This window comes from Phyllostomus hastatus, unplaced genomic scaffold, assembly GCF_019186645.2.
Source record: "Phyllostomus hastatus isolate PE091 unplaced genomic scaffold, TTU_PhHast_1.1 phas_scaffold_39, whole genome shotgun sequence".
In the NCBI taxonomy this organism is placed as follows: Eukaryota; Metazoa; Chordata; class Mammalia; order Chiroptera; family Phyllostomidae; genus Phyllostomus; species Phyllostomus hastatus.
In genome coordinates this window covers 22,551,156-22,578,572 of record NW_025334028.1, presented here as the reverse complement: position 1 = coordinate 22,578,572, position 27,417 = coordinate 22,551,156, and the positions used below count along the sequence as shown (strand labels likewise).

The 27,417-nt window shown below is 42.1% G+C and overlaps 1 protein-coding gene and 1 long non-coding RNA gene across 2 annotated transcripts; one reads left to right on the top strand and one right to left on the bottom strand.

The window, feature by feature from the left end:
- Positions 1-7,373: 7,373 nt before the first annotated feature.
- On the bottom strand, positions 7,374-13,993 carry LOC123806843. The gene is made up of 3 exons (XR_006783533.1): positions 13,860-13,993; positions 10,488-10,564; positions 7,374-7,890 (listed from the first exon to the last, which is right to left on the bottom strand). It is a non-coding gene; the product is annotated as an uncharacterized LOC123806843 (long non-coding RNA).
- Positions 12,532-26,219, top strand: CUNH4orf54 (chromosome unknown C4orf54 homolog). Its single transcript, XM_045820252.1, has 3 exons — positions 12,532-12,606; positions 13,345-18,862; positions 26,148-26,219. Exon 2 carries the CDS (start codon positions 13,530-13,532, stop codon positions 18,828-18,830), a length of 5,301 nt encoding a protein of 1,766 aa, XP_045676208.1. The 5' UTR covers positions 12,532-12,606; positions 13,345-13,529; the 3' UTR covers positions 18,831-18,862; positions 26,148-26,219.
- The last annotated feature ends 1,198 nt before the right edge of the window (positions 26,220-27,417 follow it).

Genomic DNA, 27,417 nt, shown 5'->3' with positions numbered 1-27,417 from the left:
ACACAATGATACCTTAGAATGACCAGAGTGATTAGTCATCCTAAGAAAAACTGTGTATAAAATTTACCATTTACTAAAGTTGAGAATGGTAGAGAATTTGGGGAGTTGTCTGTGGTAGCCAGCCTCCCAGAGGGCCCCCAGTGATCACTCTCTTCTAGTACTCACACTTCTGTCTGGCCCCTCCACCACTGTGATCAATAGAACGAGGCAGAAATGATGGCATGTGACTTCCAAAGCTGGGTCATAAAAGGCATCCTAGTTTCTGTGTCACTTTCTCTCAGATCTTTTGCTCTGGGTAAGCCAGATGCCATGTTAGGAAGACACTGAAACAGCCACACGGAGAGGTCCACGTGGTCAAGAACCGAGGCCTCCTACCAACTGCTAAAAAGGAACCGAGGGAAGAAGCCATCATGAAAGTAGATTTTCTGGCCCCATCTAAACCTTCATATATTTTCATCCCCCTGTAACATCTTCACTGTAACCTCATGAGAGTTTCTGAGCCAGAGCCCTTCAGCTGAGCACCTTCCAAGTTCCAGACCCACAGAAATAGTGTGAAATAATATCTCTTGTTTTAAGTTGTAGCATAATATGTTATACAGCAATCAGTAGCGAATACAGTGTCACATGGAACTTTTTGAGGGTACTGTCCTCCCTCAAATCCTAGAGTGCTAAAATTCATTCCATTCCTCTGGTCTCTCAATGTACAATTTAATTGCTATCTGAAAACATTTCAGAGTTCTGAACATTTTACCCCTTTACCATAGAGCTCAGTGATTCAGAAACTGGGCTTTGGAGTTCAAGACTTAGTTAAATCACTGTCCTGCCACCACTCGTTAGCAGTATGACCTTAGGAAAGACATGCCTCAGTTTTCTTGTAGTATCATGCTTATAATAAAAGCCTAATGTAAAAGACTGATGTAAGGGTTAATTAGTAATATACATATAAAACACTCAGCACATTTCTGGCTCTTAAAATCTACTGCTGGTGATGATGATACTGATGATATGATGATGAGAATGAGGATGATGGAGAAGGTAAAAATCTCCTTGTTTTCAACTCACAGGTAAATTCTTTGTGAGGTAAAAGAACATTTGCACTTCTATATAGCAGTCTAAGTTATTACTCCTTCTGGCACATATGTAATTATATGTCTAATAAACATTATTGCAACATATATATTTCTCTACTTTCTTCACTCCCTTTTCTATAGCCCACAATAAAGCAAGTATGTTACATAATAAAAGCACATACTAGTCAGCCAATTAGGGCACAATTTAGCAATAAATTTAATGTTGATGATTATTTATATTTCTATTGTTTACTTTCCCATAGGTAACTGGCCTGTTACTAAATCTATAATGAAAATGCTCAAATTATTCAACTATTCAACTCTCTGTAGAGACATGTAACTATAGCTTTGGCTATATATATGAAAATTTTGTCAGGTAAGTTAAATATCCATAATAGTATTCATTTTAAAAGCTACATAGAGTTTTGCTTTATTTAGAAGATAGTCTATGTTCTCATTTCATGGTTAAATGTAACTTTGGTTTTCCTTTCCTCATAGAATTTGACAAATGAGGAAAGGAGACTGATTTGTAGTGTAGACCTACTAATAGTGACAGGTATCTGTTACCTTGGTGCCTCCATTGTTCTCAATTTTATCAAGTTTACAACTGTAATAGCATAATCAATAAAATATATTTTTTAAAAAATAAAGTATCTAGATTGAACTAAATGACCTATAGAGCCATTCTTTTTTTCAGATTTCTACTCATTCTCCGACAGGGGAACTCACAGACTCACCTCCTCTTCATCAAAGGCTACCAAAGATGAAAAACTTGGTTAAATCTTCGTATCTAAATGACTGGTCTTATGGGTGAACTCTTTTATATATCTTTGGAATATTTTGGGTCAGTAAGTTAAAAAACTTCACTAGATGGGAATAAGATCCAAGAAGATCTAAACTTACTCCCAGGATGCCTGTTGTCGTGACACCAGCACTAGAAGCATTGTCAACAGGAGTGGAAGGCCCTCTTATGCTAAGCAACATTTTAAGCAATTGATGGGTTTTACTTCTTTTAATACTCACCTTGGCCCTATTAGCTGTTGTTATATTCAGTTTACAGAGTTGCCTGGTATCTCATTAAGAGCACTCTACATTCTCCACTCATCTGACAAAGGGGGAGCTTTCTTACTTTCTCCATAGAGTCATCAACATGCTCTGCTTCCTGCCAGCAACAGTGGGAGCTGAACTTCAAAAAATGCTGTTCTTCAAAGTAAGAACTGTGTAAGACGTCATTCAGAGCAGAGAGGTACACATGGTCTAGAAGTCCATTTTGAGAGATGCAATACTTTGCTTAGAAGATGTAAAATCCAGTTCTTTCCACCCTCCACTCCCACCACACACACACTGCACACACACACAAGGCATTTGCTCCAGCCATTTTAGATAACTTAAGTTTGACTGTATGCTACAATATTAGAAATGGAATGTATTTTGTGTTTTTTGGCTTTTTAAAAACCTCAAGTCTCACATTGAAACTCAATCAGGTGAATGAATCGTTTTAAAGAAGAAAGGCAGCAAATAGCAGAAATTTGAAAAGATTAGGGGTCTGTGTAGAAAAGAAAAAACTGCCTGCCTTTCCATATAGTCATATGGATCAGTGGGTGCCCAGATATGGTGGGTTTCTTGTGACTATTTGATTTATCTAATTAAAGTTGTTGATATTCATTAAAGTTTTTCCATGGAAACAATATCTCAGGTACATAACTGGTTCTGAAAGGGCTTGTCTGAAACATAGAACAGGAAGCGAAGCTTTAAGACAGAACTTAGAGGCCAAAAGGTGTCTTTCAGCTCTGAAGTAGAGAGCCTTGAATTCAATTGCATTCGATTAATACCAATGCAATCACTCCATGTGAGTGGGGGGTTGGAAATAAAATATTATAAAGTATTATTTTGTATATAAATTCTTTATTATATGCTGAATAAATGTGCACTTATACATTAGATAGTATACATAATTGTTCACATTCACATGTCATATTATAGAGGGCTATATACTCAAAATCCTGAAGTTATGAGTAATTTAAGGGATTTCCAAGTGTAATTTTGACCTTACTTGCTTTTTGCCTTCAGCACGGTCCTAGAAGCCCAACCAGCCTTTGAGCCAGTGTGAATTAAAATGTCCCCCAGGGAAGGAGAAGGTCCATGGGATAGATGTCTCCTGGTTGCAAGTATTAATTCAGATCTGATTATTATTAAGGTGGGGTCTTTCTGTCAGATACTGGAATTCACTAAGACTAGAGAAGGAAATGAGATCAGAGAGACTCGGGAGTGTTTTGATGTCATCCAGAATTGTACAAAGTTTGCTTTAGTCACACTAAGACAATTGGGAGAAAACTTAGGTGAGAAGATCTTTCAAAACTAGGAGAACGTACTCCAAAGTCAGTGAGAGAGTGTTTGTGAGCTATCATATTAGAAGTGTGTTGTGTTGAGTTACAAATCGTTTTCATGCCCGAGTTTGCTTCTGTAGCTGCTGAGGGCATATGGAGAGGACAGTTCACCAGAGCTAGCCAGAAAAACCTTCTGCACTTAATCTCTTCTCAGAGGCTGTGTGTGCAGTAATTATACAGAGAACAACTCAAGTCTCACAGAAGGGGGTATATATTTACAAGGACTAAAATAAGAGCACATTAAAGTCAGGCAGGTGCTTGACTGGGGAATGCAAACCCATCTTTTCAAAAGAGTCTCTGGAAGTTTTTATTTAAATGTTTTCAGCAAAATAAACTGTTACTAGGAAAACATCTTGTTATAAATATAAGAAGGGTCTGCAGGCCTGAAATGTATCTGTCTGATTTCTCTTTCCTTTGTGATCCCACTAAGCCCAGAAGCTCAGCAGTGAAAGTCAGACGTCCTTGTGCCCTTCATCACCCACAGCTGCTGGCAGAAAATGGTCAGTGTCTCAGCTTAAAGTAAACAATCTTTCTTGACTAATGAGACCTGATCTTTTAAAGACTACATATTCAGAGGCCACTTTTCACCCAGGAGGCTCTTGCATGATGTAACAGGCCAGCCTATAGACAGCCAAGAGTTGTGTTGGAGACACATTTCACAGAAATGCTGTGGAATATGCCAAAGAGGACTGTTCTGAATTTACCTCAATGACTATTGAGTTGAATTATAAACAAAAGTCATTGTTTTAGGATTTATTCATTCTGAAATTATATTTTTTGATAACAGTGTGCAGCATTTGGAAGTTTATCTTTGAGTTATTTTTAAAAGTTTGTTACTTTACAAAATTAATGAGAAAACAGAAGAATGGTTTGCTAACTCTTGAGTGCTAAGTTTTCTGAAGGACTTTGGATATGGCCATTTATAAACAACATATTATTAATACCCATAGATCACAATGTTTTGACACATTCATTATAAATCATTTTTAGCTATTCATTTAAAGAGAATGCTCCCTAAACAATTATGCTAGCTTTTCTCTAGTCATCCAAAAATAATAAGGTATTGATTGATTTATTGATTTAATAATATAAGCAAAATAGCATTTAATGGGTTCATACCTTTCATTAAATAGTCAAGAAAGATTTGCTGTGTGCCTACTGTGTGGCAGGACCTTTTGTAGGCACTGGGAATGATCCCAGAGAACAAAAGTAAAAAAGAAAAAAAGAAAGAGAAGCAAATCTCTGCCTTTACGGAGCTTATATTTTCCTAGATGTTGGAATTAAGACAATAAACAACCCAGACAAAACCCCTGCCTACAGAGTTTAAATTCTGGTGGGAGAGACCGGCACTACATCCAGATGACAATTTTATAAAGATAATTGGATTGCAATATAATACGACATACAGGGTGAGGGGGTACATGGTCATTCTGAGGCCCACTTTAGACACAGTGTTCAGGGAAGATCTCCTGAGGAAATGAGATTAAGCTAAAACAGGAAGGATAATAAGCCAGGTATTTAAGAACCAGAGGAAGGGCGGAGGAGGTTTACCAGACAGATTGATAGCCAAAGGCAAGGAATAGTTTGCTGCTGGGTGTGTGTGTGTGTGTGTGTGTGTGTGTGTGTGTGAGAGAGAGAGAGAGAGAGAGAGAGAGAAAGAGAGAGAGAGAACCTGTTCTGACCAGAGTTTACTGTGAGCAGTCCCAGAGTCACAGGTAGGAGCAAGGTCATGCATGGTTTGGATTTTAAGTGCAAAGGAAAAGGTTTTAAGAAAGGGAGTGGCAAAACTAATTTGTATTTGCAAAAAATGTCATTCTGACAACTTGAGAATGGATGGCACAGGAGCAAAGACAGAGAAGGGAGAGCAGTGTGGAGGCTGTATAAAGGTGGTGAGGGTTTGGGCCATGGTGGCGGCTCAGGAGATGGAAAGTAAGCAATGGCTTGGGGATATATTTTGGAGGTTGACTTGAAAGGACTTGTTTAAGAATGGGATGAGAATGAGCAGAGTAAAAGAAAGGAACCAGATCTCAACTGATAGAAGTGCCAAATATTGAGATGGAAAAGATGGGGATAGAAATAAATATGGATGGAGAAAGGGAAGGGTGTTGTGAATAACCATAAGTTCACTTCTTGACATGTTATATCTGTGACGTCTATTGGACATCCACATGAAAGTGTCATAAAGCCCCTGTGATATATTGGTGATTTTCAACCTTTTGCATCTCAGGCACACATAAACTAATTACTAAAATTCTGCAGCACACCAAAAAAATTTTTTTTGCTGATCTGACAAAAATAGATATGATTTTGATTTATTCACACCAAATGGCTATTGTGTTGCCTGTTGTCATTTTTTAAATTTGACAGTCTAAAGGAAAAGAGGTCAATGCCCCTGACTACATAGTCAGGTATTGCATATTTTAAAAATTCTTACAGCACACCAGTGTGCTGTGGCACACCGGTTGAATATCTTTGGGATATATGAATCTGGAATTGAGGTTGAAGGCATAATGTTGGCACAACCAGCAAATGTAAAAAGTGTAAAACTATAGGCCAGGATGAGATCACCTGAAACTACAGATGATAAGGGCACATTTAGTCAACACAGTTTTTTATTGTGGATCCCTATGTACAAGGCATACTGCTTAGTCATAGGCAAACAGATATGTAAGTCAACGCCTGCGTATCCTCAAGGTCCTTAAATTTTGGGTGTGAGGAAAAAACACATGAAAGTGAAATTAAATGTCAAAAAAGGATACTTTATTAATTCAGAGAGGAATTACTGTGAGCACTGACAATGAGTCACTTTGTCATGGTGATGATAGTATAAGACCATAATGGGGGCACTGACCAAGATTCATGGGGACTGAAACCTTCAAAAAGAATGGTTTGTATATATGTACCTACTTTTTTTCTAAGAGAGAAAACTGTCAAATTTAAATTGTTAAATTCTTTCAAGGTATTGTGAATTAAAAGAGATTGGAAATATTGCTATAGGAGATCAATTTAATCATGGTTTTAAAAAGACTGGTTAAATTATAGAAGTGCCGAGAATAAGGAAAGATATTTCTGGAAGTGGGGAGAGTGAAAGACATAAGCATAGAAACATTATGAGAAAGAAAAATGCAAGGTATGCTTGGAGATGGTTTTAGACTTGTGTGATTGGGGCAGTCATTAATATAGAACAGTTAAGAAACTGAAACTGGAAAACAGGAGAGGACTGAAATAAGCGGCAAACTTAAATGCAAACTAAGGAAATAGACTTTCTCTTATAGACCATGAGGAATCATTGGATTCAATTCAATTAAAAAAATACTGAACATATGATATATACAAAACAATGTGTAGTACCCTGGTTGCAGGGGTGGGGGTGGGAGATGTACGTGTAAGGGGAAAGAGTTAAAATTTCCACATAGAATAACAATAGTTAGCAATAATTAACATTTGTTCCTTGATTACTATGGGCCAGGCCCTGTGCTAAGTGCTTTAAATGGATTATCCAATTTAATCCTTGCAATCTCAATGAGGTGAACCCTGTTGGAGTAAAGGGAAGTTAAATTACTGGTCCTCAGTTATGCAACTAGGAAAAGTGGAGTCATTGTTCAAACTCTTGCAGTGTACGTGCAACTCCAGTGCCCAAGCTCTGGAATGCCCTGTTGACCACCTTGGAATATCCTGACTTACTGCCACAGCCAGAGATGGCCTTGACACCATGCTTCTCATCCCAACCAGGGCTGGACACCTTTGGCGTTCACACAGTGGTATGTGAAGTGACAAAGTAAATACTGTATATTTTAATAAATTATCAACTTTATTTCAAGATTTGAAAAATATACATGAAAATAGACATGGGTATTCATGTTATAAGATTCACATTAATTTTAATGAGTATATTTTATAACATATGTCTAGAAAAGTGAACATTTCTAAGCATACAGCTTGATGTACTTTTACAAAGGAAACCCATCCATGTGATCAGCACTGAGACGAAGACAGATAACATTCCTGCACTGCAGAGTCCCCATTGCCCCTTCTCTGACACCATCACCAAGAGTAACCACTATCCTCACTTCCAACACTGGTGATTAGTTTGTTCTCTTTCGTATTTTTATACAAAGAGAATCATGTAGCATACTCTCTTTGCTGCTATCTTTGTTTTCCAAACATTAATTTATGAGATTTATCTACAATTGTTGTATGTGACAGTAGTTTGTTTATTTAATTCACATTAGTTTATAAGGTAAAACATAATGCCACAACAAAATTATTTGTTTTTTTAGAGAGCACATCCACATTTTGTGAGAAAACAATTTAGTCTCCTTTTCCCTTTAGTCAATATGATAACAAAGTTTGAGCGACACAGGAGCAAGCACTGAATCTGGGGTCCGGAGAAAAGACTTCTTGCTCTCCTCTGCCACTCATAGCTGTGTGGCCTATATTAACAAAACAGGGAAGGAAAATTAAAAGTTCTCTTCGGTCTACCTTAGTATGAGTTGTCTTTGCTTCAACTCTAAGCTGAATAGGCTTAGCTTAAGGCAAGTTTATAGAGGAAATAATTTTTCAAAATAAATTAATTTTCTTTATTATAAAAGAAAAACATGTTTACTGTAACAGTTCAAACAACACCTCGCAGCATAAAGGAAAATATGATAACAATTGTTTAATCTTACTTTTCTACATATACAAATACAATGTTAGTTTGGTGTTTATACTATGCTTCTGTATATTTTTTGTTGATACAACTATATGTTCACTTAATGAGCTTTATTTTTGTTGTTTTTGAAATGCAATCATACTAATACATTTTATTCTGTAATTTTCTTTCTTCATGGGAATTCTTTCAGATTGGAATACATGTTCCTGTTCATTTGATGTCTGCACAGTTAATGTGGCATGCCATCCATGCACTATAATCAATCACCACTCCTCAACTGATCCATATTTGGGTGGTTTCTAATTTCTGCTATCACAACATGCTGCAATAAGGATCCCTTTATGTATATTATTAAACTCTAGTGTTCTTCTTCTGTACGCTAGATAGAAACTGTCAGATTGTTTCCTAAAACGTTGCTTAATTTTCATCTTAGTATTTGAGTTTTGAGCAGATTTGAACATGAGATGTGAAGCAAGAAAAGAAACAGGATCTTAAACAATTTACATAATTGTTCCAAATATTTATAGAAAATAGAAAGCTGAAAAATAAAACATTGGGTATATCTTTAAGGGTTAATGTTTGAAATCACTGAAGTCTGAAATCAGAAATGTGGAAGAAATATTTTCCCAGGTAACAGAATGGAAACATGATTATATGCCCCAAAATGCAATATCAAGAATTAAAAGGCAAAGAAAATTTTTTTTTCTAAAATCACAGAAATAATTCATTTGTGTTATTCTATAGAAAAGCAGCTGAGTTGACTCCTTATTTAAATTCGGTTTCAACACCAATCTGGAAAAACTTACAGTATCTTGTTAAAGCCTACTGAGGCATCTCTTCTGACCTGCTACCCCAGACCAAGGAGGCACCCTACCCCACACTCCTCTCAGGACCTGATCTGGAAGGGATAATTATCCTCTACCCAGTAAGATCTGAAACACCAAAACCTCCACTGCACTCTCGAGAGAGAACCAGATGAAAACTATCAACAAGAGGACGAAGAGGAGGAATAGGGGTGGGGAAAGGGAACAAAAAGCCTAGGAGGCCATTGAGAGAGAGGAAAAGAGGGAGGAATGGAGACTAGAGAGAGGAACACCTTCATACACATCCTGACTTCAGGGGAAAAGTAAAGAACATTTTATGCACCATCTTTTCCCTCTGTGTGTGCAGGCTGGAGTGTCAAAGTTTTATTTCTGGTGGTGAACTCTTCCTTCCTGACCTTCCAGGTTTTAAGGGCATAGCTAAGGGGTTGTGTCTGCAATGCGCATAGCATGATGATACAGTAGCGTGCTCTTCTTTGCACTAGAAGATAGCGCTACTTACTCATCTTCATGGTACATGCTGTTTTCTATTCACAGAGATAGTTTTACACTAATCCTGCCACTCCGTTTCCTTGGATTCCATGGTGGCCAGCTGGTCCCATGTGCATGCAGCTGGTTGAGTCGGAGGAACAGCTAATTGGCCAGCAGTGGGAATGAGTCTATGACTTCCACCTCATGGACTGAGTGCTCAATCATCAACCATCAAATGAGTGTGGGCTTCAGTCACTCAGAACTGGACAGAAGGGCTCCAGGACTGATTGATTTTGAAAAGTCATGAAGGGTGCATGTGTCACTTAACCTAAATTTTTTAGCCAATAGATAGAAATGATAATTGCTCTCTCAAGTGTTTTTGAGAACATTAGATAAGCTAAAATATTTAAAGCATTTACTTCATTAACTAAATTGACACTCTTTGGCACCCTCAGACAAGAAATAAATAATAGGGTGTCTTTCTTTTGGATGTAATTCTTGGTGTGTCTACCTAAGAAGTAGCTGGTCACACTGAGCATGAAGTCATGGCCAACAGAAAGGCCGCCTTCACATCAGTGTGTGAAAATAGGTGTGCAGGTGTTTATGAAAAGCCTTACACAAAATTTAAAACAATCAGAGAATACCTCCAATTGTATCCCAGAGAATCCTGAGAATGTCTGTATTTGGTACAGTTTTTTTTTTTTTTGATTGGCTCCTAGTTTAAGTCAAAGTTTAAATATATCTCTTCATTGCTGGTCTACCTCTGATAAACTATTCTTCCTTTTGAATGATATATTTGTCTGTCATTCTGGCCACTGTCAGAGACCTGAAATATAGCCGTACCCTTTTACTGGTTGGTAGACATTCTGGTCTCCATTTTAAATTCTTTCTTAATTTCTTTAATCATGTTAAAAATTTCCATACTATGATTCCACCTCACAAAACTTTCAGAGAATGCTAAGAAACTTTCTCTGTACAGATAAAAATAATCACACTGAGTCATTTCCCTTGCTGCTCTCTGAATTCCCATATAAAGTTATCTACCAAATATACCTTGCCTGGTCTACCAACTGCACCCGCTTACCATGGGTTAATGCTTGTCACATTAGTCACTGGTAATTGCTCAAGAGTTGAGATCAGATAGGCAATCACTGATCTCATCTGTAAAAAAAAAATGACCATCATCATATTAAGGAATAAGAGGCTCCATGTCTACCAAATCACTGCAAGTTATTCCAATAGAACTGAGAATATTTTATAGTAACATGCACAGCCCCAAACTCTGAAAATACCAGGGGGCAGGCAGTTTGGGGTACTTGTTTTACTCTACCCTCAGTGGGTCATTATTTGTCTGCTTAAATTTCTTTTTAAAAAAATACATATTTTACTAGAGCTTGTCCCACTACAAGTTCTCTGCTTGTTTGATTTTTAAATAGAATTTGTGGTTTGAATTAAACCCTACATTTTGAAAATTGAAAAGGAATTCCTGACAAGCTTTTTCCTACACTGGTATTCACTGAGATAGAAGACAGGGAAGGAGTCACACAAATATTTTGGAGGTAAGTACCTCTTTTGGGATAACCTCTCTCTTTGTCTCCTGGGCAGCTTTGGCTAGGGCTATGCTTTCTGGAAGGAGCACTACTCTGGAAGTAGATTTCCAGAACTTGGGTGTTAAGTAATTACACACTGTACCCAAGGGCATCTGATCTTCCAAAATGTTGCACTTTGGCAAATGCAGGGGGAAACTGCTGAAATCTGTTCAAGTTGTCATGACAGACAGGACCATATGGAAAGTGATGGAAGAATTCCTCCTTAGACTATAATTGGGCAGAAACACTGCCTTCTATTCAGCTATGGTATGTGTATGGCCCACAGTGCTTGAGGCGGTGTTCAGGGTTTATTGTATAAGCCTCTAAGCAACATTAAAATGGGACTTTTAAAATACTGTTTGCCTGAAGGAGAAAATTACATTTTATTTCATTTTATTCATAGTTTCAGATTCCTTAATTCCTGAGTATATAATGTGTATACAAGTTGATGATATGAAAAAAAGAAAACTGGGATATGGTTATATGATTTATTTATGGTCTTGTAGGTGAAATTGCCTAGTAGTTGTGTTGCTACCTTCTAGCTGAGCATCAGGGTGCCATGGAAAGTATTTGAGCATGGAGGTCAGCAAGGCTCTGTAGAAGTATGTAAGGGTTCAAGTTCAGCCTCTGGAGCAAAACTGCCTGGGTTTGAATTCTGATCCATAATTCCTTAACATCTCTGTGCCTCAGCTTTCCTGTCTATAAAGTCGCTATATTAATTGTACCTAACTCATCAAGATTATTATGAGAGTAAAATAAATTAATATACACATTTAAAAGTACTTCAAATAGTGCTTAGTCATAATTGTTATTTTTTAATGTTTATTATCATGAGGAATCTAGGATTTTGTGCCATTAAGCACAAAAGATTATTTGTAATGAAAAAGTCGATCACAAATTTGGCAAATTCTCTCTTTATTCTTTTCTTCCCTTCTTGTCTCCCTTTCTCTGTTTCTTTCTCCTGCCTTTTCTCTTTTGCTCTCTTTACCCTGTGCTCTGGCTTCTTATCTGCATTGCGACACTTGATACTTCCAGTCTTTCCCTATGTTGTGTTTTTAATGGCAATGATGTGGGCAGATCCAAGTTGTCATGGGGAGAGCGGCAGGGCTGTGCTGTGCACCTCTCAAGTATGAGAAGGTAAATGCTTCAGTTGTTAGAGACTCCCACTCCATACCTACCCCACGCCTAACAGAGGAAGAAACATTTTTCTCTGCGGGGGTGGCTTTCATGTTGGAAGGAGATGTTGACGGTGTTATTTTTGTTCCCCACAAATGTGGATGTTTAAAATAGTGCTTTATTCAATCGGCATAAGTGACACATAGACTATGTATAGTGGTGGAACTGGTCCTGGTGGGTGATGAGGGCCAGATCTCACCAAAACCAAGAGTCGTGGTTCTCCACTGATAACACCCAAGGGATCTTTCCTGAGGATGGTCAGCACAGAACCCCCATCATGGGCTGCCTGGCAAATTCACTCACACAACCACTGAACTGTTTGAAATGGATGTACCTCAGAGCCAGTGAACTAGGACTTTGGCTTTGTTTCTATGGGGCATGCCAGCGGGTCACATTTCCTCTCTGAACCTCCCTCCAAGAAGCACTGTACTCAGAAGGGTAAGTGTGTCCGTTGTTCTTTCGTGCCTATTGACTTCGTGCCCTGCGGGTCTGGAGCTCAGCCAGCGTAACCGAATCAGGAGGCTGCAGCTCAGGCTATATTTAATTGGAGGTTTATTGTCTTCTCAGGGGTTTAGAAGTTTAGGGAACGTTTTCTGAGATTGATGGGTTATTGTTGAGTTGAAGTAGTGTCAATTTTGACCCCATGTGCTCCTTTTTCAGTGATTGTAACTGAAAGTTTATTTAAAGCCTTATGTTTTCAGTTTTTGAAAATTGCCCTTTTGTTCTTCAAGTCAGCCGAGTGAGCATTCTAGAAGGGACTCTTCCTATTTTGAAATAAATGGATTATGTTTCATGGAGTGTAACTGTGGGAAAAAGGGGATGAAATGTTTTATTCTCGTGAAAATTTCATTACTAAAACTCATCTGATTTGAATTGAAAGAGAAGAAAATGGCTAGCTTTTGAGGCAAATGTAAAGCTTACCATATGTCCAAGGGGGATTTTGAAATCGTTCTAGATTTTCCTTAAGTGGATTTAAAATACAATGCAGAATTTGGATTTTATTTGGGAATGAAGGGGAAAAACCATTTAATCAGACTTAGGAGTGAAGGTGGCAGTGAGTAAAGGATTATTTCACACTAATTAGACATGATTATAACAGATGACATAGAACATTTGGTTGATTTGAATTAGAACCCACATGCCCCATCTACCTTCAACCTTCTCTTTTCATTTTAGAGTCGCCTCTGTACCTTCCAGTGTGGTTTCACTCTGACTAGGGAGCAGACACTAAAAATATTTCTGGAATGACGTGACCCACTCTCGCCCCATCCAGGAAAGAGACAAGGCTTCACAAGAAACAACACATACTTTCCTTTCATTTCTGAGAGTCCCAGGGTCGACCTACAGATGTTGCTCCTTCCATGGCCAATGGCATTTGGACTCCAAGCTGCCAATGGTGCCAGGCAAACAACTGGACAGGACAGCTCAGCTACAGGAAGGTGGCCACAGTCTCGGCCAGAGCAGCAACCCCCAACCCACAGACCACCTCTGCCACCCCATCCAGGAGCCTTCCCACTTCCCTCAGGCTTGCCCAGGCCCCGCCACAGGGGCTGAAGAACTGGGAGGTGGTGATAGCACAGAAAGTGGTGTCTACAGCCTTGGGGACAGTCCAGACACATAGGACCCTGCTTCAGGCAACTCTGCAGCCCCTTCAGCACAAGGGAGGGACCCACAACAGCCCCAGCACTCACCACCGTCTCTTCCTGTCGCTGATACCTAGGCAAGGGCTCAGAATGGAAGCCACCACTCCTGAGCTGAATCCACAGGCAAGACTGAAGGAGGTGGGGGACGGGTTGAGTAGAGCTCAAGATAGCCAGGAGCTAAAGCAGCAGCTGCAGCCACTGCCCAAGTCACCAGCCTCCTCCCAGCAAGAAGCAAAATATGTGGAGATGTGCACTTCAGCTGGAGTCCAGAGGGAGAGTCCGCAGACCATGAAACGGACTCTGGGGTGCTCACCTGGGGATCAAAGGGCCTCTAGGAATCCTAAGGAGGAAGCCCAAGATCAACCCAGAAGTCAAGAGAGCAAGGCTCCAACCCCCCAGAAGAATCCTGCCTCCTTGGAACTCACCGGATCCCAGATCTGCAGCACTGAAGAGGGCAGCAACTTCTCCTCCTCTTCTTCCTCCTCTTCCCCAGTGGGCAAAGCAGAAGGCGGCCTTTCCAAGCTGGATGGACCCACCATAACAACAGGGGCTCTGGCCACCTCGTCTTCATCTCTAGGCTTTGAGAGTGACAGTGGTGAGAGTGCAGTGACCTGCCAGCCCGGGGGAGGAGAGGGAGGGAAAGCAGCAGGAGGAGGAGGGGGAGAAGATGGAACAGAGTGCAGGGACATTATTGCCAAGTCTCAGGGAAGTAGGGGCCCCCCCAAAACTGAGCAGGCTCACTACATCACCACTCATGAGATCCAGCTGAGTGAGGTGGAGCAGGACATGGATTTCGACGTGGGGCTGGCCTCCCGCTGGGATTTCGAGGACAACAACGTGATCTACTCATTCGTGGACTATGCCTCCTTTGGTGGCAGTGATGAGACCCCGGGGGATATCACCACCCCAACCGAAGAGGAGGACAACAGCTGCTACCTCAGCACTACTCCCAGCACAAATGCCACACGGACGCCGAGCCCCTCCAGCAGTGAGCCTACCCGCCCCAGCGCAGGCAGCAGTGGTCGTGACACCAGCAGCACGGAAGTGGGCAGTGACCCTACTGACAGTGGCCCCACTCCCCCACCCACTGGGCCTGGCACTGCCACTCGGTCTGAGCCCTTGCCGGAGCCCCCGGAGGCAGCTTCAGGGGCAGCAGCCGCAGCAAGCAGCTGTGGGAGTGCAGCAAGCCAGATCCTCCTATCAATCAAACCGACTTCCCGGGCTATAAATGAGCCTAGCAACGTGCGTGCAAAGCAAAACATTATTTATGCTGCCAAGCATGAAGGCGACATGAGCCTCCGAGTCTCTACGGCTGCTGAACACAATTCAAGTTCACTGAAGCAAGACCCGGCTGCAGCCGTGGCTCAGGACCATGCAAAGAAATTCATTGCTGTCCCTGCTCGCCTGCAAACACGGTGTGGGGCCATCCGGGCTAAAGAGCTGGTGGACTATTCCAGCGGGGCCTCCAGCGCCGTGAGTGAACTGGACGATGCGGACAAAGAGGTTCGTAATCTGACCTCCCGCGCTTTCCGGAGCCTCGCTTACCCCTACTTTGAGGCTCTGAACATCAGCTCCCGGGAGTCCTCCACACTCTCCGAAGTTGGCTTTGGGCGTTGGTCAACCTTCCTAGACCTAAAATGTGGGGGTGTTGGAGCCAGGGTGGAACAGAGCCTGCTCCGGAGCAGTGCAGCCGCGGTGGCTGCAAGTCTTAGGAAGGATGGTGGTGCCAGGACAACCGCAGACCAGCTCTACATCCACTCCAGAAAGTCCCAGACCAAGGCCTTGGAGTTTGTCGTCAGCAAGGTCGAAGGGGAAATCAAGCATGTGGAGACACCTCTGTGTTTCCAGAAGCAGATGCAGACAGGCTCACGCGTGGTCACCCTTCTGGAGCCTCTGAATTTACGCAGCGAGAGCAAAGCCAGCTCAACCACTGGGCTCTGCAGGGCCACCAGAGGCTCCAGCAAGGGCCCCGGGTCGGTGTGCACAGATGACGGCTCAGAGACCTCTGACAGCAGCAAGCCTGCCACCCGTGCGGATGGCTCCCAGAAGAAGTCTAAGTTTGCTTCCAGTCTGCTCAAAAATGTCATCTCCAAGAAGATGCAGCGGGAGCAGGAGTTCAAAATGGAGAGGGGAGAAGTCACTGACACATCCCATAACCTCTCCAGCACCTCCAAGGAGCCAGAGGGCGCCCCTGCCTCCGCGGGTGAGAAGCAGAGGGAGAGGGGCCTGCAGAGGCAGGGCTCTCGCCACTCAGAGGCCGGCTCGGAATACACTGTGCTCAGTGTGTCTGATGCAGGTGCCGAGGGGTCCATGGTGGGGTCCAAGTCTCCAGTGTTCAAAGCCAGTGCTCCTCGGGAGAGCAATGCTGGCTCCGCCCGAACTTTCCCTGATGGCCACACAGAGGAAGTGTGTGAAATTAAAAAGAGTGCATCAGAGACTGTCAAGGGCATCTTCCTCCGTAGTCAGAACAGTGCATTCCGGTCCTGGAAGGAGAAAGAGGCCGAGAAGCGGGAAGAAAAAGCCCCCATTGGGAAGCTTCAACTCCCTAAGGAGGGTGACTGGAGGGCTGATCTTGGGGAGATCTCTGCCAGCAAGTCCACCATCATGTCACGTCTCTTTGTCCCCAACATCCAGCAGACACCCAAGGACAAGCAGCCAGAGAAACAGCCCACCAAGTACCCTGCTGCTCAGGCCACCTCCACCGCAGTGATTAAGCCCAAGGCTCCGGAAATCAAGATCCGGCTGGGGAGTGTGCAGCAGCCAAGCTCAGACTTCAACATTGCCAAGCTGCTCACGCCCAAGCTGACCAGTGGCAGCTCCTCTAACCTCCTCAAGACCATTGAGGACAACACCAGGGTGCAACAGAAACTCTTCCGGGGGGACAACATGGAAAAAGCGCCCCAGTTCCAGGTGAGAGACGTCAGAGACAAGTCTAAGGCTCAGGCCCCTCTCCACCAGGTGAGAGATGTCAGGAAACTAATCAAAGGGTCAGGCGATAGCAGCGATAAGGGCAGTGTTACCCCGGAGCAGGGGCTGACCGGGCCCAAACCCAGGCAGCTGGCTGCTGCAGCTGGCGGATCCAGATCCCTGTCCCCCATGGTGATTACATGCCAGGCAGTGCTGAACCAGAGGGAAGACAGCATGGACCGAGAGCTGAGGGAGAGCATGGGCAAAGGTGGCAGCAGCAACAGCTTGAATGCCTCCTCGCCAGAAGGGACGGTCTTGGTTCACAGGGCATCTGGCAGGCTGCCGGTGGCCACCATTGCCCCCAATAAGCCTGAGCAGGGCTCATACCTGCCCGTGCTCAAGATCATCTCCAAGGCTTCTGTTCAGAAGACCCCAGAGAAGGCCAAAGACGAGGAGGAAGGGCCAGACCCGAAGCCGTCTCGGAATGCCCTGGAGAAGCTGACTGCTGCAGTGAGGTCCATGGAAGAACTGTACAGCTTCAACAGGAACGAGTGGAAGCGCAAAAGCGACCCCTTGCCAGTGATGACGGACAGCCATGTCCTGTCCCTCATTGCTAGTGAAGAGAGAGAAGGGGGCGGGGGTGCTGAGGGGGATCCCGACAAGCTGGCCAAACGGCCTGGTGAGGTAGGAGAGCGGGGCACAGGAAGCAAAGCTGGAGTGGTCCTGCGAGGGGGCCCCATGGAGCGTCTGCAGCGCAGAAACTCCAACCCGAACACGGAGAGTGTGTCTGCTCGCGCCGCTGCCTTCGAAAACCTTGCCCTGGCCAAGGAAAGGCCCCGATCCCTCTATATTCCCCCAGTCCACAAAGAGGTGGAGAGAACTCAGCCCCTGCAGCCCCTCCCACCACTCCCCAGCAACCGTCATGTGTTCACAGTGAGTGCCAGCAGCGCCCAGAAAACCGGGGGTGTTGCTGGCAAGTTCCCACAAGGGCTTTCTCCAGAGAGCCCTTCAGCAGCAAAAAGCATCAAGTCTCAGGGACTTCGGTCCCTCAAGATCTCTCCGGCCACCCGGGCACCACTTGATGAGGTGACCAACAGGAAAAACGGCAGCACTTTGGAAAAGAGCAATAGTGACTGTGAGAATTACTTGACCATCCCAATTAAAGGAAGCTCTGCAGCTGGGGAACTTCCAGGCAGGCCTAGGGCTGGGAGGGAGGGGCCCCCAGCTTCCTCAGCGGCCACTCTCTGCAGCTTGCCCCCACTGAGTGCCCGCAGTCAGGTCCTCAGTTGTCCCAAAGGCTCCCAGATCAGTGGAACCAGGCGGCCAGCTTGGCCTACCAAACCTGAAAACCCACGGGAGTCAGTAGCTGCCCCCACAGGGCCCCAGAGCCCCCAGCATCCCTCCACTGCCATTTACCACCAGCAGCCACTACCCTTCACCTTGCAGGGGTCACAGCCCCAGGTCCTTTGCTTCTCCCCACCTGGCATGCCTGCCCCAGCACCTGCAGGCCCAGCTCCTGTCCCCTCAGACCCCTTCCAGCAGCCACAGCCTCAGCAGACCCAGCGCAAGATGCTCCTGGATGTGACAACTGGCCAGTACTACCTGGTGGATACACCAGTGCAGCCTATGACCCGGAGACTGTTTGATCCCGAGACAGGGCAGTATGTGGATGTGCCCATGACTGCCCAGCAGCAAGCTGTGGCTCCCATGTCCCTCCCTGTGCCTCCCTTGGCCCTGAGTCCTGGGGCCTATGGACCTACCTACATGATCTACCCTGGGTTTCTGCCCACAGTGCTGCCTACCAGTGCCTTGCAGGCCACGCCAGTTGCTCACACCCCAGGGAGCAGCGAGGTCTCCCAGATGGCCGCAGAATCCCCCAGCAAAGAGGCAGCGGCTAAGTTAACTGAGGCCCCATACTTCATGGCCTCTGGTCAGTCTCCCGCTTCCTCTTCAGCCCCAGCAGCCACATCCCAGCTGGTGGGGGCAAAGGGCTTTGCCCAGCTGCACGGCAAACCTGTCATCAGCATCACTTCTCAGCCTCTGGGGCCGAGGATCGTTGCTCCCCCCTCCTTTGACGGCACGACCATGAGCTTTGTGGTGGAGCACAGATGATGAGCAATTACCAGGAAGCAGGATGGAGCTGGGTGAGTGTGACTTTGATCATCAGATATAAATATTAAGAGCAACCCTGTTTCTTTGTGTGTGTGTGCTTGAAATGTCAGATTTACAGCAGAGGAAGTTGTCTAGAAATGGGCATTTTTGAAAAATAGAACAAAACCCCATCCAAATTATTAAGGAGCTAATTTTCTTGCCAAGCTTCCTCCTCTCCCCATTCCTCAGTCTCCATGGTCTTTCCCCTTTGACCTTTTCACATTGCTTGAGTGTTTTTCTCACCTGTTAGTAGGAGGGAAGTGAACTTTGCATCTGTCAGGTTAGACTTTGTTGAAAGTTCACAGGAGAGAGAAACAAAAACCCAGGCCATACTTTGTGGACTGAGCTTCTATTCCTGGCAGCCCTGGTGACAGAAGGGAGAACATCCTGCGAAATCACTGGGAACACTGTTAATCGGCCAACTCCTCAGAAGTAAGGAGGGTCAAAGACTGACATTTTCTTGTTAGAGGGTTTTCTGAATTTCCAGAAGAATTTTTTCCCTCTCTCACATCTTCCTCTTGAAGTTTCTTATACAAGAGAATGTTTTTTTAAGCTCTCATTTTTCTGTTTTCAGACAATCAGAACACTTTTTGTTAGATGAGTCCCAGGTCTTTAAGGTATGTTACACACACACACACACACACACACACACACACACACACACAGCCGACCTCTATGAGAGGGGGAATTACTGAGAGATGTGGCTCCTTGCAGGGGCTGCTGTGTTGGACCAGTCATTCACACTGAACCCACTCTCTCAGCTGCCAGTCCCCACAAGGTGTTCATTTTCATATCTGCACATCCTCCCTTCAGAAAAGAAGGAACTGCTACTTGCTCCCCTCTAAAGGATATTAGATAAAGTAGATTCCTAACACCTGAATTAATCCAAATTCGTAGACAGGAATTCTTGCCGTAAATATGGTCCATGAAACCTGATAGGAAAAGTGAGCCCGAGTCAGGGCACTTCAGGTCACGCACACACTTGGGAAAGATCGGGGAACACTTCAGATGCGAACACAAAGATATCAGCACTATGGGGGCAAATTGCCCCTCATTCTCCTGTTCTCTTCAGGTTAGAAAAGGTTGACCTTATAAACGTTTCTTGGACTTTCACTTTTTGGTAAGGTTATACCAAACCAGGAGAGGAGATGGAGAAGAGAGAAACCCTTTCTATGCTTATGTAAGGAAATAAGCCATTTCTCCGAACTGAAAAAGAACAGAGGAACAATGTTTCACTGGCCAATGAAAGAGCCTTAAATTAGGAAGTAGGATCATTAGATTACAGTCAAAGTGTCTTCCCACCAGCTGTGTGTTCTTGGGCTGCAAACTCTAGCACTCATGACACTCATGTGTCACTAATATCTACTCCTCAAAATGCATCTGGAGCGTCAGATGATATAACAGTGCACTGCAGATTTAAAACCCTTTTCAAATTAAGGTCTTATTACATTTATTGGAGTACATGACATTAGGCCACTGTTCAAAAATCCTTGGGTCTTTCTCAAAGAATTCAGGTAAAAGTGCAAGACTCATTTTACTTGCATCCTAGAAATAGATAATTAGAAATTTTTCACTCCAAGGGTTTGTAACAGGTACTGTGTGATGATCACAAAAAATTAAAGATAAATAATGCATTTTTTGTCTGTTGTAAAAAGTAAAGAAAAAATTCAGTACACATGTGGAAGGGACTCAGGATTAGAGAAGAAGGAAAACGGTAGCCTCTAGACAAAAGCACTTGAATCTTCTGGAAAGGTGGTACTAGGTTTACCTAAGGCTACTTTGGAGCAGCTAATGCTGCAAGGCCTTTGTGTGACTGCAGAGGCACAGAAAGGAGAGGAAGGGAGGACAGGGCAGAGAGAGGAACCGGGCACACAGGCTCCTGTAGTGTCTCCTCTGTGCCTGCCTTTGGCCTTTCTCCTGTCTGCTGAGTCTGAAGTGATTAGGCTTGGATTGGCTTCCATCAGACACAAATACAAATCACAGTTTTTAGTATTCAAGATTTGAACAATGATTTTCTTGGAAGTCTATTTCTTTTTGAAAGCAAAACCTTCATTTTAGTCCATAGCCCTGAAGACAGACAGAAATCAAAAGCTGGCTTCACCATTTAAGAAGACTAGTGAGGAACTAATAATTAGCTTTTTGTACACAGGCAAAAAAAATCTCATTATTAAAACTCAGATAACTAACAAAAATTCTTCACAATTTACCTTCCTTGCAGTCCTATGCTATTTCCCAAAGAAAAGTCAGGCACATAAACAAGTGTGTAGTTCTTTTCCTGGTGTGAAAAAAATTTTAAATGCTGTTCAGATGTATCAAAATTTACATTATACTCACTCATTCATCAGCTGATACTCATATGAATGGTCCTTGTGAAAAGCCTTGGCCGCTGGTTTCAGTTCAAAATTTCCTTTGAAAACTAGCCTTATCCCAGAGATGGGGATAACTTTTCCTTGAGGTGGGGTCTGGTTTTATGTGCCCCTTTCAATCAAGTTATTTAAGTGATTTGATCCAATGACAATATTTTGCAGAGGAGAAAACTGGGACTTAGAAAGAAATGGTTTTGCTCAAATTTCCAGAGAGTGAGAGAGCCAGGACCTGTGGAGGTGGCTTTTAGCCCCCAGGCCATTCAATGCTCCCCATGGGCCACTCTGTGTGTTTGTTCATTGATAGGCGGCATGGAGCAAGGGAAGGGTAGCTGAGAGTGCTTTGAGATCTGAACTGGCAGCCAGGACACCTGGGATCTACTCTCTGCCTCTCCAGACATTTGAAAAATGAGTGTTTGAATGAAATGCACCAATTCCCCCATTCATTTAACAAACATGAATTACATGTTTACAGTCTACCAGCCACAGGGTACTCTGTGGTGACTCTAAATCCCATGTGATCTGGTGTGGAAGCATCAGCCAGCAGCCTACACTCCACCTGGAGGACACACACCAAACACACAGAAATGCAAAACTAGTGTTCAAGTCCTGTCTTCACCTTTAAGATTCCTTCCAGTTCAAATAATAAATATTTCATCTTCTAGTTTTAGCTGGGCATTTGTAACAGGGAGTTTTGCTTCCTGCCCCTGTATATATTTGAGCATAACCAGCTGCTGTTTTTTTCTAATTATTCTGTTATGAGTTTCCCTTTAGTTTTGCTTTTATAGGTGAGCCTTTCCCACTTCAAAGATAATTAGTAATGTTACTTGCTCATCATTATTTAATAATGACATTGCAAATTGTGGTAAACAGACAAGGCTGAGTACATCCAGTAGCCCAGTGACCTGAGAGTCCCAGCAGGAGCCCATTTGTGACACACCAGCATGGTCAGGCACAGCAGTTGCAAAACTTCGCTGCTTCCTTCTTTTCTGCTAAAGCCTTTCTGTTCTAGACCCTTGTTGTTTGTTGATTTTGTTTTGAACACCCCAGCTCCACAGGGCCGAACATCCCAGCTCCGAAAGACTCTTTGATGCCTTTTCCAAAAAGATTACTTTTGTTTTCAGTTTTCTGTCATTGGAAGCATGAAGCAATATTTTTCCTTTTCATGCTTTCTCCAACCCATCTACTTAGATGCCATATTTTTGTTTTAAAATTTTTATTGAGACTTGATGCTAAATACCATTTACAAGAGCATAAAGATAAAATAAATATGTAATAATAACAAAACTTTAATTGACACTGTGCAGTAGTATTGCAATTATTTTGTTACATTTGAGTGTCTTTTTTTTCTGTAAGATTTTATCCATTTGGTTATTCATTTCTGAGTGTACCTTATGGAGCAGCTCCTACAGGTTTGTCTTTCTTTTCTCCTTACCTTCTCAGAGTTATTTCAACCCTCTGCATAGAGCCCCACAGGTCAGAGAAAGGGGGCTGGATATTGTAGAGTGTTCTAAGCAGGTCCTAAAGAGGTCATGAGATCATCAATCCCTGTCTCCTCCTGTTAAATTGTAGGAGGAAATTGGGCCTCAGAGAGGTTAAGTGGCTCTTCTTCAGTCATAGCATTCCTTTGGGGCACAGTTGGGACCCAAAGCCCGAATCACCCCATATCAGAGTCTTTTTTTCAGTCTGCTTCTTTCCTACTGCTTTCCAGCCCCTTTCTCTTTTTCTCCCCAGGGCCACCCTTCGTTGGTAGTCCTCCTCCCTGGCATTTCTCCCACTGGTTCACTTCCCCTCCTTTCTCCCCTGTTATTTGTTTGAGAATTTACTTTCTGTTCTTTGCTTTTTTTTTTCCAGTGGGGAGGGGGGGCTTTATTCCTTATTGTTTTTCCTTTCCCATTCCCTTCAAGCTGATTTAGTTTAATGTGTCACCTTGCTTCTTTCCATCTCACTTTTTTCGTTTGTAGTTTGTATTTAATCGCAGACTGGGAAACTTAAAGGACCAGTGCTCCCTGCCAACTCTCTCACCAGAACCTTCTTTGCATCTGTGGAGCAGGCCAGTTGGCTGCAGGCTAGACATTTCATATTCATTTCACTCCATAATTACCTTCCTTAATCAACTCATTTATTTCTATTTTTCTCTGACTTGGTTCTGACTTCCTTTCTCAGTTATTATATGTGACTGTTGTTTAATTTTATTATTTTCTTAATGTCTTGTTTTTCCCTTTCCTTCTCCTTTTCTCTTTTCTTGGATTATAGCTTTCCTCTTGCTTTTACTTTTGTGCTTCTCTCCAAAATTTTACTACCTTTATTATTATCTTTTCTATCCTCTATAAATTAATAAAAATGAAAAGTAATAGCCAATGTGTATTAATCATTTATCATATGCCAAGATTTAACATCATGCCATCTGACTCTTAAAACAAGTAGCTACTGTATTCATCTCTATTTAACAAATAAAGAAATAACTTGTCCCAAGGAAACAGATCAGTTGAAACCTAGGCCCTTCATGCTCCATGGCCATGCTCTTTCGGGAGCCCTTGGTTTTCCCATCTCTTACTCTCTGCCCTCCAGGTCTCAGTTCCTTCCTGTGAGTTGTCCCTCTTTAGTCATGTGGGAAAAAGAGAAAGGAATAAGGTCAGAAACTGACCTTGAATCTGGTAATGTCTAGCATATATCAAGCCTCCATGTGTATTTTTCTTTTGATTAAAAAATTAGCTGTCCTTAGTTTTAGACATTTTACTCCCCAAAGAGAAATTTGAGCCAGCGTTAGCATTTCTAGGGGCTGTGGCTCTTGGTGGTAGGGTGTTTCTGTGTGCATGTGGAGAGAGGCAGGTGTGGGATGCACACCTGAGAGTGGAATCCCCCCTGGATGCCAGTGGATTCATGCATTTTAGTTGGAGGGGAGCTGTGTAGTTTTGCCAAAGCCCTAATATGTGCCCCTTGAAATCAAGCAGTTCTGGCCCAAATTCTAATACTCTTACTACTCGGGACAAGTGACTTGCCCTCTGGGCTTCACTTTTTTTAGCAATAAAATGGGGATACGTTGCAGGAATGTTGTGAAGATTGAATTATAAAACCATTACAAAGGACGTATCAAAGAGTTCATAACATGTAAATTTGGAGACTATAACCTCATGAATGCCTTAGAACCTTCTGATCTTTCAGGGGCCCTCACCAGAGCAGAAAATCAGCCCTTATCCTTATAGACTCCCAGGGCAGCATCAGAGGCCTGATCCAGGACTGTTTTACATTTCTCTAAACTGGAGGCAGTATCCACAGCTCTGTAGTCAGAGCTGGCTGATCTCTTGGGACAGGCCAGTTGGCTGTGGGTCAAGGTACTCTAGTATCCCCCAAGGCTTTCCAGAATGCTATACAACTCTGGGCCTAGATTGCCAGCAGCAATGTGATGATTTTCCTTTCTGCCTGGACACAGGCCTGTGTGGAACAAAGGAAAACCTGACCCAGCATCCATTCTGAACTCTGTCATGTATTCTGGTCCTATAAGTGTGGGAAGTCATCCAGGCCAAACTGCCTGGTGACACAATATAGTCAGCCTCTCTCTTTACTGACTTCTTCATGGTCCTCTGATTGGTTAAATTTATCATTTATTATGTTATTATTTTATATTTAATAAGAATTGAAATAACTTAGTAGTTTCATCATTTCAAATAAAATTGCTTTCAAGTTAATGTAAGCAAAAGCAATACCCTGTAAATGAATAAAAAGGCAGTGTCTGGGCAATGAATCCCTGAAAACTGTATTGGTAAATTGTATAAATAGATTTTTTCTCTATTTCTCAGCATCCTAGAGTGCCTCCCTGCCCTCTTTGATCCACGTAGAAATGACTCTTCATAGTCTTCTGTTTTCTTCTCTTTTGTATTGTATTTTCCTTTCTTGTTGCTACTTTATATCATTAGGCAGAAAAACCTAAATTTAGCAAATGAAGTCTCACAATGGTCTTTTTCATCTTGAAGACCATTCCTTAATATAAAATACGAAAGAATAAAATAAAAAGCATGAAATATTGTACATATGAAGTCATCATTTTTCCTATAGACTTCCTTTTTTAAGCATATATTAACAGGTCAGTTTCTAGATGACAGGGTTAAAATATTCCTTACTGATTCCTGTGATTGCATATAAGTGATTAGATAACTGTTATGTGATACTTGTTGGGGGTTATTTTTCACCTGATAGAGTCTCCTTCATCCCTCACAAATATTACCTGTAGTTTTGTTGTTATAACATTATGTTCATATATCAACTCTCAAATGTTTAAGAAAATGTTCTTTAAGCAAAGTTCTAGTAGTTTCTACTATATAGTTTCTACTATATAAAGAAAGTGGCCAATAGAAAGGGCTAATTTACAGCAAGCTTTTGAACATGTCAGTACTTATCTTGGAATGGATTGAACTAAGTTATAGCCTCTAACTGGTATATTTCATTTTAAACAAAATGTACCAGAGGAAATTCTACATAATCTAGGTAGTGATTTTTTGTTTACAAAAATTCTCAGTATAGAGTTCACTCATTTAACTGGATTATTAACTCATGGTAAACTCCATTTCTGCATGATATTTCAGGAACATATCTATTACACTGTTTTATCCCTGTTGTGAATGATTTAAATGAAACTAAATATTTCACTCTAAAATAAGTTTTGTATAACTCTTTGTATTTAATTCAATTTTCAAACAGAAGTTTCCCTTTGGGTACTTTATTAAAGCCAGTATAATGCCTAATAAGTCCAGAAACACATTTGCCAAACATACTTTAAAATGTGAACTTGATCATTATTAATATTGAAAGCAAACAAATAGTTAAATAAAATACATTTTGACATATTTCTTGCTTCTCACAAAGTGAATTTTACTTTTGGAACTAACCATCTATTCTTTCCTATGTTTGTTTATAGGAGCAAGACAGAAAGATGGACTATTCTTCTTTAATCTGAAGGCTGCATTGTAACAGCGCTAAGAATTCATCTTAAAAATTTCCTCTACATGTGTTATTCTTAGATTTTGCTTCTTATAAACCAAGTGTATAAGTTTCTATATTTTCCTGAACAACTCTGTTAAGACAGATTGTGTTATTTTAGTTTTATTGGGCTGGTTGAATGGTTCCATTTTTTCCCCTGTAAAATTATTTCTTTTTATACTTTACTACAGGATATAAGCTTTCTATTTATCTTTCCCTCCATTTGGCTAGACAACAAAAAATCTCTTAAGTATTTTCAGAGCTTAATCAAACCATGCAACAGAATGAGATTGGTTTTGTTGTAAACCAAGCCAGCAAATCAATAACTTGGATCCTAGATCTCCTCATAGGTTCTTGGACTATGTGAGGACAAGCTGACAGGATTGTAGCACATGCTTCGACTTTAAACACAATGTGTCCCCACTTTGAATCATATACCAGCCAAGCCTATCATTCTCTGTTGTATTCTACATGTTATTTTATTGGGTTTGGCATGAATTCAGATGTGATTGTGAAAAGTAGTGGTTTTAACTTTTATGCTTTGTTTTAATTTTTCCAATGGTACAATGTCACAATGCTATTTGTTGCTTTAAAACAGAATGGCTTAAAATATGGGAGAGCAAGTGATTATATTTAAAATTAAATTTTTAGTCTCAGGAAGGCATAAAAGATCTATTTCCCTCTAGTAACCCAAACTTGTTACAAGTGTATAGCAGCTTTTGGTCTTCTTCAGTGATTCCCTCCATAGTTGCATAGTCCTGGCTCTCATGGATTGTTTGGAGTCCAAAGAGTGACCGGTTTGGGGTGATAGAGTAGAATGTAAGCTCCAATTCAGTGGCTCTGATTTGCTCCAGCCCTAGTCATACCAATAGCAATGACCTAGGATTACATCACTTGCTCCTTGTGGTTGTAAGAGATGTTGAGAATCCAAATCATAGAATCTTTCATTGATGTTCAATACTGCCTCCATTGTAACCCAGTTCTGAAGGTTATTTTAGTGAGTGTTCACAGTGAATCTTGAAGAGGAGATTGATCAGACAAATATTTAGCTTGTCAGAATTAATAAGTGTGCCAATATCTATTTGACAAATGTTATATTGGAATATTTCTTACTTCAAGGTATAAAAGAATACCTTGAAGGCTTCCCCAGGCTTTTTTATTTAAGCAATCTCCTTCTTTACTTATTTGTTCAAAGATAAAGCATTCTG